General features: G+C 48.8%; 1 protein-coding gene and 1 long non-coding RNA gene across 2 annotated transcripts; one reads left to right on the top strand and one right to left on the bottom strand.

Annotated features, from left to right (window-relative positions):
* Positions 1 to 110: 110 nt before the first annotated feature.
* On the bottom strand, positions 111 to 7,477 carry LOC116218271. Its single transcript, XM_031559197.2, has 3 exons — positions 2,519 to 7,477; positions 1,328 to 2,341; positions 111 to 1,193 (listed from the first exon to the last, which is right to left on the bottom strand). The coding sequence occupies exons 1-3, from the start codon at positions 6,199 to 6,201 to the stop codon at positions 1,154 to 1,156; spliced, it is 4,737 nt and encodes a 1,578-aa protein (XP_031415057.1). The 5' UTR covers positions 6,202 to 7,477; the 3' UTR covers positions 111 to 1,153.
* Positions 7,478 to 7,481: 4 nt separating this feature from the next.
* On the top strand, positions 7,482 to 9,361 carry LOC122128617. Its single transcript, XR_006151505.1, has 2 exons — positions 7,482 to 7,588; positions 8,232 to 9,361. It is a non-coding gene; the product is annotated as an uncharacterized LOC122128617 (long non-coding RNA).
* Positions 9,362 to 16,643: the final 7,282 nt, after the last annotated feature.

The raw sequence follows: 16,643 nt of genomic DNA, 5'->3' as shown, positions 1-16,643 counted from the left end.
CCCTTAAGTAACCTTCAAAAAGGGGCTTCGGAGCGACATATGTCGTCACCGCGACCTTAATGTTTTCCCTTGGTTCAGACCCCTCTGAGACACACAACACCAGACATGAATAAAGTTTAACAGTTTTATTGTAGAGGGCCGGCAGCCACACACACACTTAGAAGCACACAGTCCCTGGGCAAAATATAGTACATAGTTTAGGCCCAGCCCATCCTATGTAACCCACCCCAATCACACAGGGTAAAGAGGCTAACTAATAGCCAGTCAGGCACCACAAAGGGGGGAGGAGGAGTACAACTTAATTGCAGAGAGGCCACTTAGAAATAAGACATGCAATACATTAGAAACAAAACTCCCCACAGCAAAGCCCCCAATATCATTCCCAGCTAGGCAAAACACTGGTGTTACAATTCACACGTGAAATATACATAAGCAATGTCCGTGCACAGATGGCTCACACACACCCACAGCAAGCTACACCACTGTTACAGTTCGCTCCCACGCTACACTAAACAGCCCCTCGTCACGTTAGGCTGCACTTACCTCCCCAGCAAGTGGAAACCAATAAGAGGGGCTCACCCAGTTCATGCCTGCCCCGCTAAGCGGGTGCGCTGCCGGTGATGAAGGAAAACACTTTTGGTCGGCGGCATCCCCCACGCCGACCAAAACACAGCAAAACACCCAAACCCCACGAGCTCAATAAGTCCAGGAGCAAGCGAAACAGCGGTTCATCGTTGCAGGATGAAGGAGGGAAGATCACGCCACCGTCGCACTTCCACACACCCTGGCTGGTGACAGTCTGCGTCTCTCTCTCGCACTCTTCCTCCCGATGCCGCTTCTGCTTCTCCTCTGACGGTAGCTCTGGACAGAAAGCACACTTACAAACCGGCAAGCTAGAAGCTGACCCATTCACACAGAGTATCCACTCGAATCAGTACAAGCACTTCCCTTTAGCTGGCATGCTAACATGCTTCTCTCCCCTCACGCCGGCTGGCTGGCGATTGTTGTTGTCCGGCGTGTCGCTGCTGGATCGCGTCATCACTCCAGCGTCACCTGGGAAAATCTCTCTCGTTCCTTTCAGTTACCCTGTATAAAAGGGATTCCTCCGTCCAGTGTCCAATCATGTAATCAATACTCCGTGGCCATTAGTCCATTAGTCCACAATTATTGCCACAACGTTCTCCCCCTGCATACTGGTTACAGCACAACACACAATTATACAACCACATGATTACACACATCAGTAAACAATGATAATTTTCCCAGACTGAAATGTGACACACCCCCCCACTTTATCAGCGGTCGTCCCGACCTCTAGTCCCCGTACCTTGCGGGGCGAACCCCCAAGTTGGCTCGCTGGGATCGGCGGGGTCCCAGAGGATCCCCAGACTCCACCCCAGCCTCAGCGAGGGCTTCCCCTACTTCCCTAGCCCCCCTCAGGTTCTCCCTTGGTTCTGGGCGACCCTGCTCACATGGGAAACAAACTGGCCACCACCCCCTCTCAGGCCCCCGTTCTGCTTCAGGCGGTACTGTGGGCTGGCTCCCTGCCAATTCACCTACGCCCCCATGAGCCCCACTCCGCCAGCTGCTGGGCTGCACACACAAGTTGTTTTGGTGCAGGGTGCGCAGAGGTCCCTCCCTTCCTTCTGGTCGGATAACGTACACAGGGCGGTCCCTCGTAGGCTGGCTCCGGACCACATATGGTCGTGGGTCCCAATGGTACCCCAGCTTCCCTCGGGCCCGGCGGCGGAAGTCTCGAACAAAGACCCTCTCCCCAGGCAATAATGGCTGGGCCTTAGGGCCCTGGTTGCGTCGTCCCTGGTCCTGTTGTTGTCGGTGTTGATTTCGCTCTTTCACCAGCTGGTAGGCATTCTGGAGATGGGCGTGGTGCTGCTGGACCCAGTCCTGCAAGGGACCTCGTTGCTCTGGCCTCTCCAGCCCGGCCAACTGGTCCACTGGTAAGCGGGCATGCCTGCCGAACACTACAAAGAAGGGGGCCAAACCGGTCACACTGTGCGGCGTGTTGTTATAAGCATGCACCAGGCCCGGCAGGTGTTCTCTCCACCGAGAATACTCCCTTGGCTCCAAGGTGTTCAGCAGGCTGAGGATCGTCTGGTTCATCCTCTCACAAGCCCCGTTACCCTGAGGATGATAAGGGGTTGTTCTCACCTTGCGACACCCATACAGGGTACACAGCTGCTGGGTCAAGTCAGCTTCAAATGCTGGCCCCTGGTCAGTCAAGATCCGCTCTGGGCACCCAAAGGACCGAAACACTGTCCCCCACAGCACTGCTACCGTTGTAGCTGCCGTCTGGTCTCTCGTTGGCACTGCAAAGGCAAATCTAGAGAACAGGTCAACCATAACCAGTATGTATTGGTAGCTATCCCCAGGGCGCCGCAGGGACAGGTAATCCAGGGCCAGGGTCTCCCAAGGATAGCTACTTTCGATGGAACACATGGGTGCCCTTGGCCCAGCCCTTGCCCTGCTAAGCACACACTGGGGACACTCACTCACCCACCTGTGGTTGTCTCTGCTCATCCCAATCCAGAAAAGCCTCTCCCGCAGTGCAGTCAGCAGTCGGGATCCCTTGGCGTGGCCCAAAGCCACGTGATACTGAGTCCACAGAGTTTTTCTCTCAGCGACAGGGGCCACGATTGCCACTCCCCCTTCTTGCCCCCTAAGTGCCGGCCGCCGCCACACCAGAACTCCATCCTGCACATTAAGCCTTTCCCATTCCCCCACAAGTCGTCGCCCACTAGCCTGGAGGGACTGCCGCTCACCCGGTGTAGGCCTGTTCCCCTGCTGCCGCCACTGCCGGATCTTGGCCAATTCCAGATCGCTGCCCTGGCGCTCTGCCCATGAGCCTTGCTCCAAGCCCTCCGGTTCCGGCTCAGGTGCCTCCAATCGCCTTGCAGCAGTCACCTCAGGAAGGCGGGACAAGGCATCTGCATTCTGGTGGTCTGCCCCTGGCTTGTGGCATAAGGAGAAGTCAAAGTTCGCCAACTGGGCAGCCCACCTCTGCTCCACAGCCCCCAGATTAGCCGTTTGCAGGTGAAGCAGAGGCCTGTGGTCAGTAAAGATTTTAAAGGTGGCGCCCCACAGGTAGTCTTTGAATTTCTCCGTCACTGCCCACTTTAAAGCCAGGAGCTCCAGTTTGAATGCACTATAATGCTGGTCATTACGCTCTGCGTCATGGAGTCCGCGGCTGGCGTAGGCGATGACGCGTTCTCGCCCCTCCTGGACCTGGGCCAGCACAGCCCCCAGCCCATGCAAGCTGGCATCCGTGTAGACCCGGAATGGGAGGCCAAAATCAGCGTAGGCCAGAACAGGGGCTCTCAGGAGGGCTTCCTTGAGGTCCTCGAAAGCTTTTCCACACTCTGGGGTCCAGTCGACTAACTTGGTCTTACTCCCGCCGGTCCCCCTCAACAACGCGTGCAGTGGCCCTGCTTTCCGCGCAAAAGATGGGACGAACCGGCGGTAGTAGCCGACGAACCCCAGGAATGAGCGAACCTCCCGCACTGTAGTGGGCACCGGCCAGTCCTGGACCGCCTCAGTCTTCTGGGGGTCAGTTGCCACACCCCCCTGGCTCACCACGTGGCCCAGGTACTGTACTGAGCGCTGGAAGAGGTGGCATTTGGTGGGCTGCAGCTTCAAGCCATGGTCCTGCAACTTGGAAAAGACCTGCTCGAGGTGTCCTATGTGGGAATGGAAATCAGGTGAGTACAAAATTATATCGTCCAGATATATCAGCAAAAAATCGTGTACCTGACCCCCGAGGCATCGTTGCATAAGGCGCTGAAAGGTTGCGGGGGCGTTGCATAAGCCGAAGGGCATCCTCTCAAACTCATACAGGCCTAGTGGAGTTGCAAAGGCCGTCTTCTCCCTATCTGTAGGGTGAACCTCCACTTGCCAATACCCACTGGCCAGATCGAGTGTGGAGTACCATTCTGCTTTCTTTAAATTAGTCAGGGACTCCTCCACACGAGGGAGGGGGTAGGCATCCTTATGCGTGACTGCATTCAACTTCCTGTAGTCAACACAAAACCTCCAGGAGCCGTCCTTCTTCTTTACTAAGACCACCGGGGCCGCCCACGGACTGGAGCTCTCTCGGACAACTCCTCCATCCAGCATGTCACGCAGCAACGTCCTCAATTCCGCGTAGAGGTTAGGCGGCACGGGTCGATATCGTTGGCGAATTGGTGCAGCACCCCCTGTGGGAATGGTGTGGTACACGGCATTTGTGCACCCGTAGTCGTCTTCACTCTGGGCAAACACCCCCTGCCAACGCTCAAGCAGCCCTTGAAGCTGTTGAGACTGGGGCGGTGTCAGTCCATCCGTCTGTTGGAGCAGAGAAGTCATACAGGGGGAAAGGGGACTACTCACTGGCCTCACGTCCACCTCCACCACTGCATCATCCTCCTGCCTGAGGACCAGCTGGTTTGGCGTTTGGACATCATCCTGTCCCAGACGAAGGACACGGGCAAGGGGCCGTCTGGGAGGTAGCGCCACAGGGTAGGGGTGAGGGTTACATATGCGGAGGAGGACCCTGCCGTCCTGTAGCCTCGCAACTGCACGCCCCACGCACCACTCTTGCCCCCCATGGTAGCAGTCTTCGAGTAGGACATCTTCTTGACTGGCTTTGGGCGCCTCAGGGACGTGGGCCCACACCGCAGTCTCCGTTTGTGGGGCCAGCCAGACAGGGTCGCTTGTACGCAGCCGGGCCACTCCAAGGCTTGGTCCCCGGTGCTCCTCTGCTTCAAGCCTCCTGCAGGCGGCAAAGGCCCGATCCCAGGCCACCCCTGCTGACCTGGGGAGAGTAGACTTGAACATAGTGAATGTGCGCCCCCCCTGTTGACGGAGGCCATCCCAACAATGTTGAATCACATTCATGCCTAAAACCCCATAGGCCGGAGGCAAGTACTTGTCTTCAACTATAACCACCCCCCTTCCTAGTACCAACACACCCCCCACCTCAAAGTCCAATACAGTATACCCAACATAAGGCAGGGCTAACCCGTTAGCCGCTTTCAATGTCAGCCAAGGGATATCACCCACCTCTTTCATCTCGGTGCCCTGTAGGTGCTTTTGGAACAGGCCCTGGCTAAATAGGGTCACCTGGGACCCAGTGTCGAGGATGCAGGGGATGCGTTTACCTTGGACAAGGACCTCGACCTCAGGGCTCTCTCCGACAAGGGCAGATCGCATTGGAACCTCCACTGGCCTCCCCTCATCTGTCACTCTAAAATGGTTAGTGGACTCTCGGTTCTGGCACTCCCGTAGCATGTGGCCTGCCTGCCCACAACGTAGGCAGATCGGGCGGCCCTGGTCATCCCATTGTGGTAGTCTTGGCCGCCGCTGTGCCCGATTGGCGCCCTGTTCGCCGCCCCTCTTGCTAGGTGGTTGTTCCGGTTGCTGGCGGGTAGTTTGTTGTGATCGGAGCTCTGCCAGTAATGAGGTATTTAAGTCAATAACCTGGGCCCGCAGTTCACCAGCTAGCTCAGTTCTCAATGCCTCCTTGAGGCTGTCCCAGTTTTGAAGAGGGTCTGATGGGGCAGGAGGAGTGGGCTGGGGGGGGTTGTTGTACGTCCGCCGTATGTCTACACCGTCTACGGTGGCCCGCTCGGTCTCCTTCTCCATGGCCTTGACCTCCTTGCACGCCTCCTTGAAGGTTAGGTCTGGCTCCCGTCGCACCCGCCGCTGGAGCTCTGTCTGCACAGGTCCTGGCAGTAGTCCCAGCACCAACTGGCTGCGCAGCATCTCCACATCAGACCCCGTTGCTTCCTCTCTGCTCCGCCATCTGAAATGAGACTCACGGAGACGCAGAATGAAAGGCCCCACCCCTTCTCCCACCAGTTGCTGACATTTGAAGAATTTTGCTCTAACCTGACTGGTAGTCAAGACATCCCCATACAGTCTCTCAAGGGCAGTGAATATTTTACTGTCAGTGTTTCTCTCTGTGGCTTGGAGTAATAGTATCTCCCTCCTAGCATCCCCCTGGAGTGCACTCATTACAAAGTCAACCCTTTGTTCTGCTGACAGTGTCTGTGCCCGCAAATACACCTCTATTTGATCACGCCATTCTATGAAGGGCTGCTGGCTGCCCTTATCCCCATACTTAGGTACCCAGGGCCCACCCAGGAACCAAGGCACCATCATGTTATTTACCACACCTGGTGCTGCCGCACCCTCGTCGTCACTCATGGTGTTGTGTCTAGAGAGGGGTCCTGCCGGCTACGCCAAATTGTCGTCACCGCGACCTTAATGTTTTCCCTTGGTTCAGACCCCTCTGAGACACACAACACCAGACATGAATAAAGTTTAACAGTTTTATTGTAGAGGGCCGGCAGCCACACACACACTTAGAAGCACACAGTCCCTGGGCAAAATATAGTACATAGTTTAGGCCCAGCCCATCCTATGTAACCCACCCCAATCACACAGGGTAAAGAGGCTAACTAATAGCCAGTCAGGCACCACAAAGGGGGGAGGAGGAGTACAACTTAATTGCAGAGAGGCCACTTAGAAATAAGACATGCAATACATTAGAAACAAAACTCCCCACAGCAAAGCCCCCAATATCATTCCCAGCTAGGCAAAACACTGGTGTTACAATTCACACGTGAAATATACATAAGCAATGTCCGTGCACAGATGGCTCACACACACCCACAGCAAGCTACACCACTGTTACAGTTCGCTCCCACGCTACACTAAACAGCCCCTCGTCACGTTAGGCTGCACTTACCTCCCCAGCAAGTGGAAACCAATAAGAGGGGCTCACCCAGTTCATGCCTGCCCCGCTAAGCGGGTGCGCTGCCGGTGATGAAGGAAAACACTTTTGGTCGGCGGCATCCCCCACGCCGACCAAAACACAGCAAAACACCCAAACCCCACGAGCTCAATAAGTCCAGGAGCAAGCGAAACAGCGGTTCATCGTTGCAGGATGAAGGAGGGAAGATCACGCCACCGTCGCACTTCCACACACCCTGGCTGGTGACAGTCTGCGTCTCTCTCTCGCACTCTTCCTCCCGATGCCGCTTCTGCTTCTCCTCTGACGGTAGCTCTGGACAGAAAGCACACTTACAAACCGGCAAGCTAGAAGCTGACCCATTCACACAGAGTATCCACTCGAATCAGTACAAGCACTTCCCTTTAGCTGGCATGCTAACATGCTTCTCTCCCCTCACGCCGGCTGGCTGGCGATTGTTGTTGTCCGGCGTGTCGCTGCTGGATCGCGTCATCACTCCAGCGTCACCTGGGAAAATCTCTCTCGTTCCTTTCAGTTACCCTGTATAAAAGGGATTCCTCCGTCCAGTGTCCAATCATGTAATCAATACTCCGTGGCCATTAGTCCATTAGTCCACAATTATTGCCACAACGTTCTCCCCCTGCATACTGGTTACAGCACAACACACAATTATACAACCACATGATTACACACATCAGTAAACAATGATAATTTTCCCAGACTGAAATGTGACACATACACACATGGATTATACAGATTTTTCAAGATGGTTGTACAGGTGGGCATCCAAAGGGGTTGACGTGTATGGAAACTACAGAGAAGTGAGGAACTCAAGCAAAGGTAAAAAAGATTTGGACAAAAATTTGGAGTTAATTAGTCATTACCATTTAGATAACAGAAAATGTCAGAAATGTTTAAAGAGTAAAATAGCATACTTAAAACGTACACTAAAATTCTAAATTAGAAGAAACATTTGTGGAGTTATAAAGAGATGAAAATTAATGTTGCAACAAATTGATCTGTATAAATGTGAATTTTGAAACGAATAATTAGGTTTAATTTGATGTGTGAAGAGCAGGAATGGAGAGATAGAACCTCCTTTCCTAACTTGCACTTCCTCTCCTTGGCTGACCCCTGGGCTGAACAGTTCTCCTGAGCAAACTCCTGAGGAGGGACACTCGCAACCTATGTAAAACGAGCGCGAAAGTGACTTTCCTTAAACAAGAAAAACTTAAATAATAAATAAACAATAGTGTTTCTGACCACGTGCACCATTCTCAGGGGAGAAGCCAGTGTAGAGGAACTCATTGAGCTGACAGGCTGCCCTTAAACCCTTAGGAGGGAAACTTGCAATCTCTTTTATAAACTTTCAGAGAGTTAAGTTAACATGCTAGCATAAATAGAAAAGGGCTCCTTGATTCAACCCTTTAGTCATGTGTCTACTCTGAGTGTAACTAACTTTCACTTGGGACACCACACCCAGGCCACCACACCTCAACACCATCCACCTGTAAAGACCAGATGGACAGAGACTGACCATTGGTGACCCATGGCCACAACAGAACCTGTCCACACTGCAGAGGACAAGGGGTGATCCCAGCACCTCTCTGCAAGTGTTGCAACAACAATGGGCATCGAGCCAAAAACTTTCCCAAACACCAGCCATAGCCTCCGACTGCATCAGAAGTTACGGCCTTGGCAAAGCCCAGGCCCAGGTCGTGAAAGGTCAGAAGCAACGGACACCCCGCCATCACATTGACAACGACCCAGGTGCTAACCAGAGCTAAAGGACATGTGATTTGCCTGTTGAAAGTAGGACATTTTGCCAAAATATGCAAGAAGAAATCCACCTGCCCCAACTGTCCTTTTAAGGACAATAAAGACAAAGACAAAGAGACTGTGAACCAGAACGATGAGAGGTGAAGGAGCAGCATATGGAATGCATATCAGTTCATTACTTTTGATAAATGTTAAAGATCAGTTACAATAGACAGAATGCAATGTGGGGTGTTTGAATTGAAAGTCTAGAAAATGGGCAGGGAAAGATGGAGAGTTGTCACAGCATGGCTCCAAACAGAATAGGGTTAATAGGTTAATAGTTAATAGGGAAGATAGGGAAGAGTCTTCAAGCCAAAGGGTGGCTGACACACACAAAGCAAGTTAAAAGAAAGAAATAAGCATGTAAATCCAATCCAATCAAATTACCATGTAGGGAAAGAAATGTCAAAACAACACACCACCTAGGACTGAAGTTCCAAATGTAATTTTGTGATATCCTGTGGGCTAATAATTTAAGTAGTGTGTTGCCTAAAAGTGCAGCACCAATTCACAGCAAACCCATGTGTACTGACAGTGGTATGATACCAGTATAAGTATACATGAATCACTTTGCAAAACTGATCAATGTGTACACAGAATGGCAATGCTTAAGCAATACTGCATGAGTGATATGTGTATGAATCAATATTAAAATGTATGAAAACAGATGGCTGAAAGGCCTAATATAAAAGATCACTGTAAAGTGAACTGAAACCACAAGTAGCCAACTAAATTGCTCATGTAGCACATAAATAATAGTGTTAATTAATAAATAAAATGACCTTAGTAATTAAAGGAAAATGAGTCTCTGTCTCTGCCTCTGTCTCCAGGTCGTGCCGCTTTGCGCTATACAACATCCGCAAAATCAGGCCGTACCTAACCCAGTATGCCACCCAGCTGCTGGTGCAAACCTTGGTGAGTTCCCGCATTGACTACTGCAACGCCCTCCTAACGGGCCTGCCGGCTTGCGTGGTGAAACCATTACAGATGATCCAGAACGCGGCGGCGCGCCTGGTGTTCAACCAACCGAAAAGGGCACACGTCACCCCGCTACTCATTGAGCTCCACTGGCTGCCGGTAGCTGCTCGCATTAAGTTCAAGTCACTTATGCTTGCCTACAGAGTGCTTGCTGGTTCTGCTCCCACCTACCTAAATGCTCTTGTAAGGGCAAATGTCACACCCAGGACGCTGCGCTCGTCTAGTGAGCGTCGTTTGGCACTGCCGTCCGTGCAAGCACGGCAATCCAAACTATTCTCATTTGTAGTTCCACGTTGGTGGAACGAACTGCCTAGTACTACCAGAGCAGGGGCGTCCCTCTCTACCTTCAAGAAGCTCCCTTCCTAACTGGCACCTTGACTAGCGCTTAACTTGCACTTCAGCAGTTACATTCCTGCACTTCTTTTCCCTTTCTAGGTCGTTTTTCTAATTCTTATGTAAAGTAGCATTTATTGTTACAGTATTTTCTTTATTGCTCTTAGCTTGACTGTTCTCTCCATTGTACGTCGCTTTGGACAAAAGCGTCTGCTAAATGACTAAATGTAAATGTAAATGAGTCTAAATTGCGCGCTAGAGACAATGAAGGATCCCAAGTGCACCCCTAGTGGATACAGTGATGGCAAAGTGAAGCTTTACAAACCAGCAAAGCTTTCAATACAATTGTATCGAAAAAAAGGTTAATTACTCAAAGCTTTTCAAATCAGAGCTCGATGAGGACCTCTGCTGGAGAATGTTAAGGAAAGCACTCTGTGGCAAACTGTTCACAACAGAACCAACATATAAATCTCCCTGAAGCAAAAACGAATGCATGGATAAATTAAACATTAATACATTAATTAATTAATACAAAAATAAATAAAGTAACTCAAAATAAAAAATAAATCACATTTTGCATCGTGGATTTTGACATTTTTCTTGTTTGCAACGAAATACAACTCATGAATAGAGGAAGAAAATGAATGCATTAACACAGACACACACATGATTATAGTGAATCTGTGCAGATTAACAATGCACTGGAGCCCAGACTGGCATAGCCTATTGAGGCTTCGAGGTGTGTGGTGGAATTACTGGTGCTTGGGGAGAGGGACTGGTGCCTAAAGTGTTACCAGTGCAGTGCTTAGAAGGAGTATTTATATAATTTATAGTGGCAAATGCTGAGTATATAGTTAACAAAAACAGAGACAGTGGCATGAGAATATTTTATAAAGGACAATGGCAGTGCTTGTGGATAGGGGGGGGGGGGATTATTGTGGTAACTGAAGGTGTTTATGGAGACTTATGTTGTTTGTTTTTTGTTTAAGAACAGGATTTTCTCCACAGCGCTGGGGCTGGGCACTTCACCAGCCTTTAAAAATACCCAATCAGAGGGCCCAGAGGAGGTGGGGGTACACAGATGACTAAGCGCCAGCCTGTACAAATGAGGGAAAATCTGCTTGTGCGGCGACCAGAAGTGCAATGGATTATATTGTGCGGCACAACATGACAATGATGAACTTGGAACCTGAGGCATCTGCAGCTGCTGCAAAGGGTTTGTGCAGGCTCTGGTGTTGGGACAGGTGCTGCGATTTTCCTGACTTTTCCCCAGCCTTTTCACGCCATTCTGTGAATGTGATGGATTGCAAAAGCCTATGGTTTAATATTATATTATAAAACCAATCCATTATAATCCAGGATAAGAAAAAAGGAAATTTGTTGTTTTGGCGTGAGCCTCTGCCGGCCAACCGTCAATCGCCAGGCACTTACCAAGGAATGTCCAGTTGTCCAGATGTGCCATCCCAAGTCTGTAGGGTCCGGTATCCAATGCTGTTCACGGCTCGCTTAGTTTCACCAGGAAACCGAGCCCCTTCAGACATTGCAGGGACAGAGACCTACAATAGGCCTCATGTTACCCGTACGACTAAGAAGGAGGCAGAGAAAAACAAGAGAGAGTGAAAGAGACTGAAGTAGCAAAGCTACAGGAGCGGATGTTATAGGTTGGCAGTCATTCACACTACGATGTGATCCTCCTCCACATCATCGCATGGTTCTTCCCTGACATGGTGTAATCCTCCACAGTGAACCCCTTCCAAGCCGTAGCGTGGTTTCTCTCCATGACACATTACACAACTCAGGGCTGCATTCAGTTACATGGGCCAGCACAACATATGGACGCAAATTCAGAGATGAAAAAAGGGAGCACAGAGTCAGAGCAACAACGACATTACTTCCCTTAAAGCATGCTTTTTCGAATCCCTCTCAGCCCAACCGCAGTGTCCTCGCTTTGTCCCATTCTTTAGTGCATCTCGTCTGTCCTCAAATGTATTCACGTGTGGGCATGCCGAATCCCTGACCTCACCTGTTCATTCATTTCAGGTGTGCTCATCACCTAGGTAGGAAGTGACTACCCAGCCCTGCCCACCACCCACCAGCCCCCTCAGACATTCCCAGTCAAAATAAAACTGTTATTATTACACGACCCTGAGTTGAGTTTAGACAACCCCTGATTACCCCTCAGTCAGACGTGACATCCTGGACTCTATGCTGCCCCCTGCCTACCCCACTGACAAGCCCCTCTGTCTGCCCCTGCAGGACGTGTATGAGAATTGACGGTATTAGAACCGTACCCAGGGGACATGAAGAGACTGATGTGTTATGTTCTGAAATAAGTACAAGTGCCACTCATCAAAGGAAGGAGTAGATGGTCCCAAGGGTCAAAGGTCGAGGACATAAGTCAACGTAGTCTGCGGTGCACGGCCTGTGAGGCTGACTCGAAGCAGGACAATTTCCCGAGGGATCCACCAGGGAAAGATCGATGAGACGTTGCCTTTCATTCCTTCCAGTTTTCTGTTTTACGTAAACATAGGGCGGTCAAGGAGGGGTTTCCTTTAGGAATAGGCCAGAAATGTCAAGGCATAGAGACAGTGAAGGCTCTTAAACGGGGTGGTGACAGAGAGCGCTATCTCCTTCAGCGGGAGGCCTACTGGATCTTTATGCTTCAAACAGTACACCCTAATGGTTTGAATGAAGAGCTAGTTTTTAACTGCTTTTTATGATCTCTCTGTGTAAAGATGTGTATATATTCACTGGGTTGTGCACATGAGTTGTGTGGAGCATATTGCTTATTGATGTATTAAGATACTATAAGAGAGGGGGCTGAAGTGGTTGTTGCATTACCGCCTCAATCATTCTGTTTGCATTTTGTATTTTTGTTTAGCCTACTTGACTTGTCAATTTATTTAGTACAGTCTGAAGTACTGTGCCTTGTGTGCGAACATGTTGTGAATCTGTGCACCCTTAGGTGCAGCTCACCTGTTGATGTCATGTGATTCACTTGTAACCCTTGACCCTTAACCCCTTTATGATAAAAAGCATCCATTCTGGTGTTCACGCTACACACAGACGATGGCTTAGGCCAAAACGCGTCTGTGGATAAACGGGACAAGCTTGAGAGTGCGGTTTTTTCTACTTTAAGTTTCCTTTAGGAGCCATGGATAAAAAAAAGGTCTTAATCCCATGCGTTCTGGAAAGTTGCACACACATTAACTGGAAAGCACCCAGAAGACTGAGCTCCACCTGGGATCAAGTGCTAGCAACCTCTGACCTCAAAGAAAGAAGACCAGCGACAAGAAGGATCGAAATATAAATGTGTAAGCTCATTGAGTTTAAAGGTGCAAATGTATTCAGAATAGATAAATGCAGTGATTGGTGGAGAAATGAAATGTTGATTAGATGTTCTGGTGGAAATTTGCTAACATGCTGCAAACTACTGATGTGCTATTCCAGTGAAAATTGTATTTAAACATGACTTTGTATTTGCTTTTTATGAATCTAGTTAAATGCTGAACAGTTTGCTGAAGAGCCCTGTAATGCAATTTATGCTTAACAAACATCTCTCTGCTCAAAAGAAACATGACACAATGTTCCTTGTTTGGAGCAGGAAGTATCAATATGTCAAAACACATGTCATAGTAACCATGACAAAAAATGATGTGATTTGCTAGTCAGACAATTACCTGATTTTGCTGGTGAAACAACCACCAAGAAACTTTTCTGTGAGGACAGAAGTCTCTGCCTGAGTGTTTCCCCCTGATCCCTTGACCTTTTGTGACATTTCATGCATCTATCATCCCATGTCTAATGTCCAATCCAAGTAATTTGTTGTTATGTCCACTCCAGAATCTATGTAACTGTAGCAAGACAAGAGTGTGATCAAATCTGTTTAATTTTTTTCTGTGTTCAGGTCCTTCAGTCTCTGCTCCACCAGAGAGTGGATAACAATCTTCATTGAAAAACCATCGCGTCTGTGTCTTTGAACTCTTTTTTTAAAGATGACTTTGGTAAATAAATCTTATTTTCCATAATAATGCCCATATTAGTGACATTAGGGTAACATCTAACTTGGTCCTATCTCGAAGTCCAGTTGCACCAAAGTGTGCAAAATACACAGATTTTAGTTCAATTTCAAGTTTCAAGTTTTAAGTATTTATTTGTCAGATGCGCAGAAAAACAGAGTCAGACTGGGCACTGAAATTCTTAGGACAAGACACCGTACAACAAACTACCATAGCATAACATAAATAACATAACATAACATATAAGTACTCTGAACATAGATTACACATATAATAAACATATAATAAATCTACAAAATAAATATACAATACAATCTGCTAAACATATAATACACATATAGTAACCTATACTAACCTAATATACCTATACTAACCTAAAGACAAATCAAATGTGCCTGGTTTCAGGTAGTGCAATATTACTGATAGTGCAAACAGTACAAAACTGTAACATGTAAAGTGTAAAGTGGCGAGACTGTATCACTGTCCATTTAAAAGCCTGATGGCCCTTGGAAAGAAACTGCTCTCCAATCTACGGGTGCGAGATCGAATACTTCGGTAACGCCTACCAGAAGGCAAAGGGGAAAAAAGGATGGATGGTAGCAGTCTAAGGATCCTGCCAGCTTTTCTGATGCATCGTGTGTGGAAGATGTCCTGCAGGGCTGGGAGCTCCCTGCCTATGATGAATTCCGCAGACCTGACCACACTACGTAAGACCTTACGGTCCTTGGCTGTGCAGCTCCAGTACCATACTGTGATGCAACCAGTCAGGATGCTCTCTATAGTACACCTGTAAAAGTTAGTGAGGATGACTGATTTCATACCAAACTTCTTCAGTCTCCTCAGGAAGAAGAGGCGTTTCCGGGCCGCTTTCACCACCTTGTCCGTGTGAACAGACCAGGTGAGATCACTGCTGATGTTCACCCCGAGGAACCTGAAGCAACTGACCTTTTCCACTACGGATCTGTTGATGTATAGGGGTGCATGCTCTTCCTCCTGCCGTCTCCTATAGTCCACAATCATCTCTTTTGTTTTGCTGATGTTAAGAGAGAGGTTATTAATCTGACACTATGTTGTCAGGGTATCAACCTCCTCTCTGTAGGCTGACTCGTCGTTGTCAGTGATGAGGCCCACAATGGTTGTGTCGTCAGCAAACTTCACGATGAGATTTGAACTGTGCGTAGCCGCACAGTCATGCGTGAACAAGGAGAACAGGAGGGGGCTGAGCACACAGCCCTGGGGGGTGCCTGTGTTGGTGATGACTGTGGATGAGGTGCGGTCACCGATTCTCACCACTTGTGGCCTCCCCGTCAGGAAGTCAAAGATCCGGGAGGCGCTTAGTCCCAGGTCTATGAGCTTGGAGACGAGTCTGGAGGGGATAATGGTATTAAATGCAGAACTATAGTCAATGAACAGCATTCTCACATATGTATTCCCTTTGTCCAGGTGGGAGAGGGCGGTGTGCATAGTCAGGGCGATGGCATCGTCAGTAGACCTATTGGACCGGTATGCAAACTGCATAGGGTCCAGGGTGGGAGACAGCGAGGAGCAGATGAAGGATTTAACTAGCCTCTCGAAGCACTTCATTATGACAGAGGTCAGTGCTACCGGGTGATAGTCATTCATGCAGATGGCCTTGGTGTTCTTGGGCACAGGGACGATGGTGGTCCTTTTAAAGCAGGTGGGGAGTACAGACATGCTGAGGGAGAGGTTAAAGATGTCGCTGAAGACCCCTGCTAGCTGGTCAGCGCAACCCCTGAGGGCCCTACCTGATATGCCATCTGGGCCAGGTGCCTTGCGAGGGTTGATCTTTTTGAAGCAGTGCCTGACCTCAGCTACAGTTATTGTAGGCACACCACTGGCTAAGCCTTCAGGTAACTCCACTGCAGGGGGGTCACTTTTCCTCTCAAAGCGAGCGTAAAAGGCATTCAGCTCGTCTGGATGTAGGACAGAGGACTGGGTCTCACTGTAACTCCTCCCTTTATAGTCAGTGATGGCTTTTAGTGTACTCCACATGCGCCTGGGGTCAGAGCCATGGTAACTGGACTCCACCTTAGTTCTGTAAGCCCTCTTTGCTGCTTTGATGGCCTTCAAAAGGTCGTATCTGGCCTTCCTGTACTAATCAGGATCCCCGGAGTTAAAGGCCGCAGACCGGATTTTACCTGAAGAACAAACATAAAATATTATAGGCCTAACAAATAGACCCTCAAAGACGTTGTCCAAATAGAGCCTAAACAATGTTTTATTTAAATAATAAGATAATGGTATTCAGTCATTCATTTTATGTCATGGTTATGTCATGGTAGTTGAAATTGTCATGGTAGTTGAAATTGTGAATTTGAAATATTTTCCACAGAAAATATTAAATGTGTACACCAGATGTCAGTATTTAATTTTCAGCTGTGTCTCGTTTCCCAAACAATATGTTTAAAAATGGTTTCAATGCTGATACAGTGTATACATATGTGTTAACTGTTAAAATATTTTGGATAACTGCATAATTGCCCATATTTGATAACAAATTGGGACAGTATTTATTTTCAGTTGGCCGAATTAAAGAAGTTGTTGGAACTGTCTTTGTGGTTACACACAGCTGATGTAGTATTTGTGTTGAAGCAACAAGTAAAACTGAAACCTGACACAGCAGCGACTAATGAGGCCCAAAGCACTATGAAAACATATCATTACCACTGCATTAAAACTGTGCTTTCAGAGTGCATGCAACGTGTCTTCCTCTGACCGAAACTAAA

The sequence above is a fragment of the Clupea harengus genome, chromosome 21, assembly GCF_900700415.2.
Source record: "Clupea harengus chromosome 21, Ch_v2.0.2, whole genome shotgun sequence".
NCBI classification, from domain to species: domain Eukaryota; kingdom Metazoa; phylum Chordata; class Actinopteri; order Clupeiformes; family Clupeidae; genus Clupea; species Clupea harengus.
The sequence above is the reverse complement of the archived record's forward strand: the minus strand, read 5'-3'. Positions and strand labels throughout refer to the sequence as shown.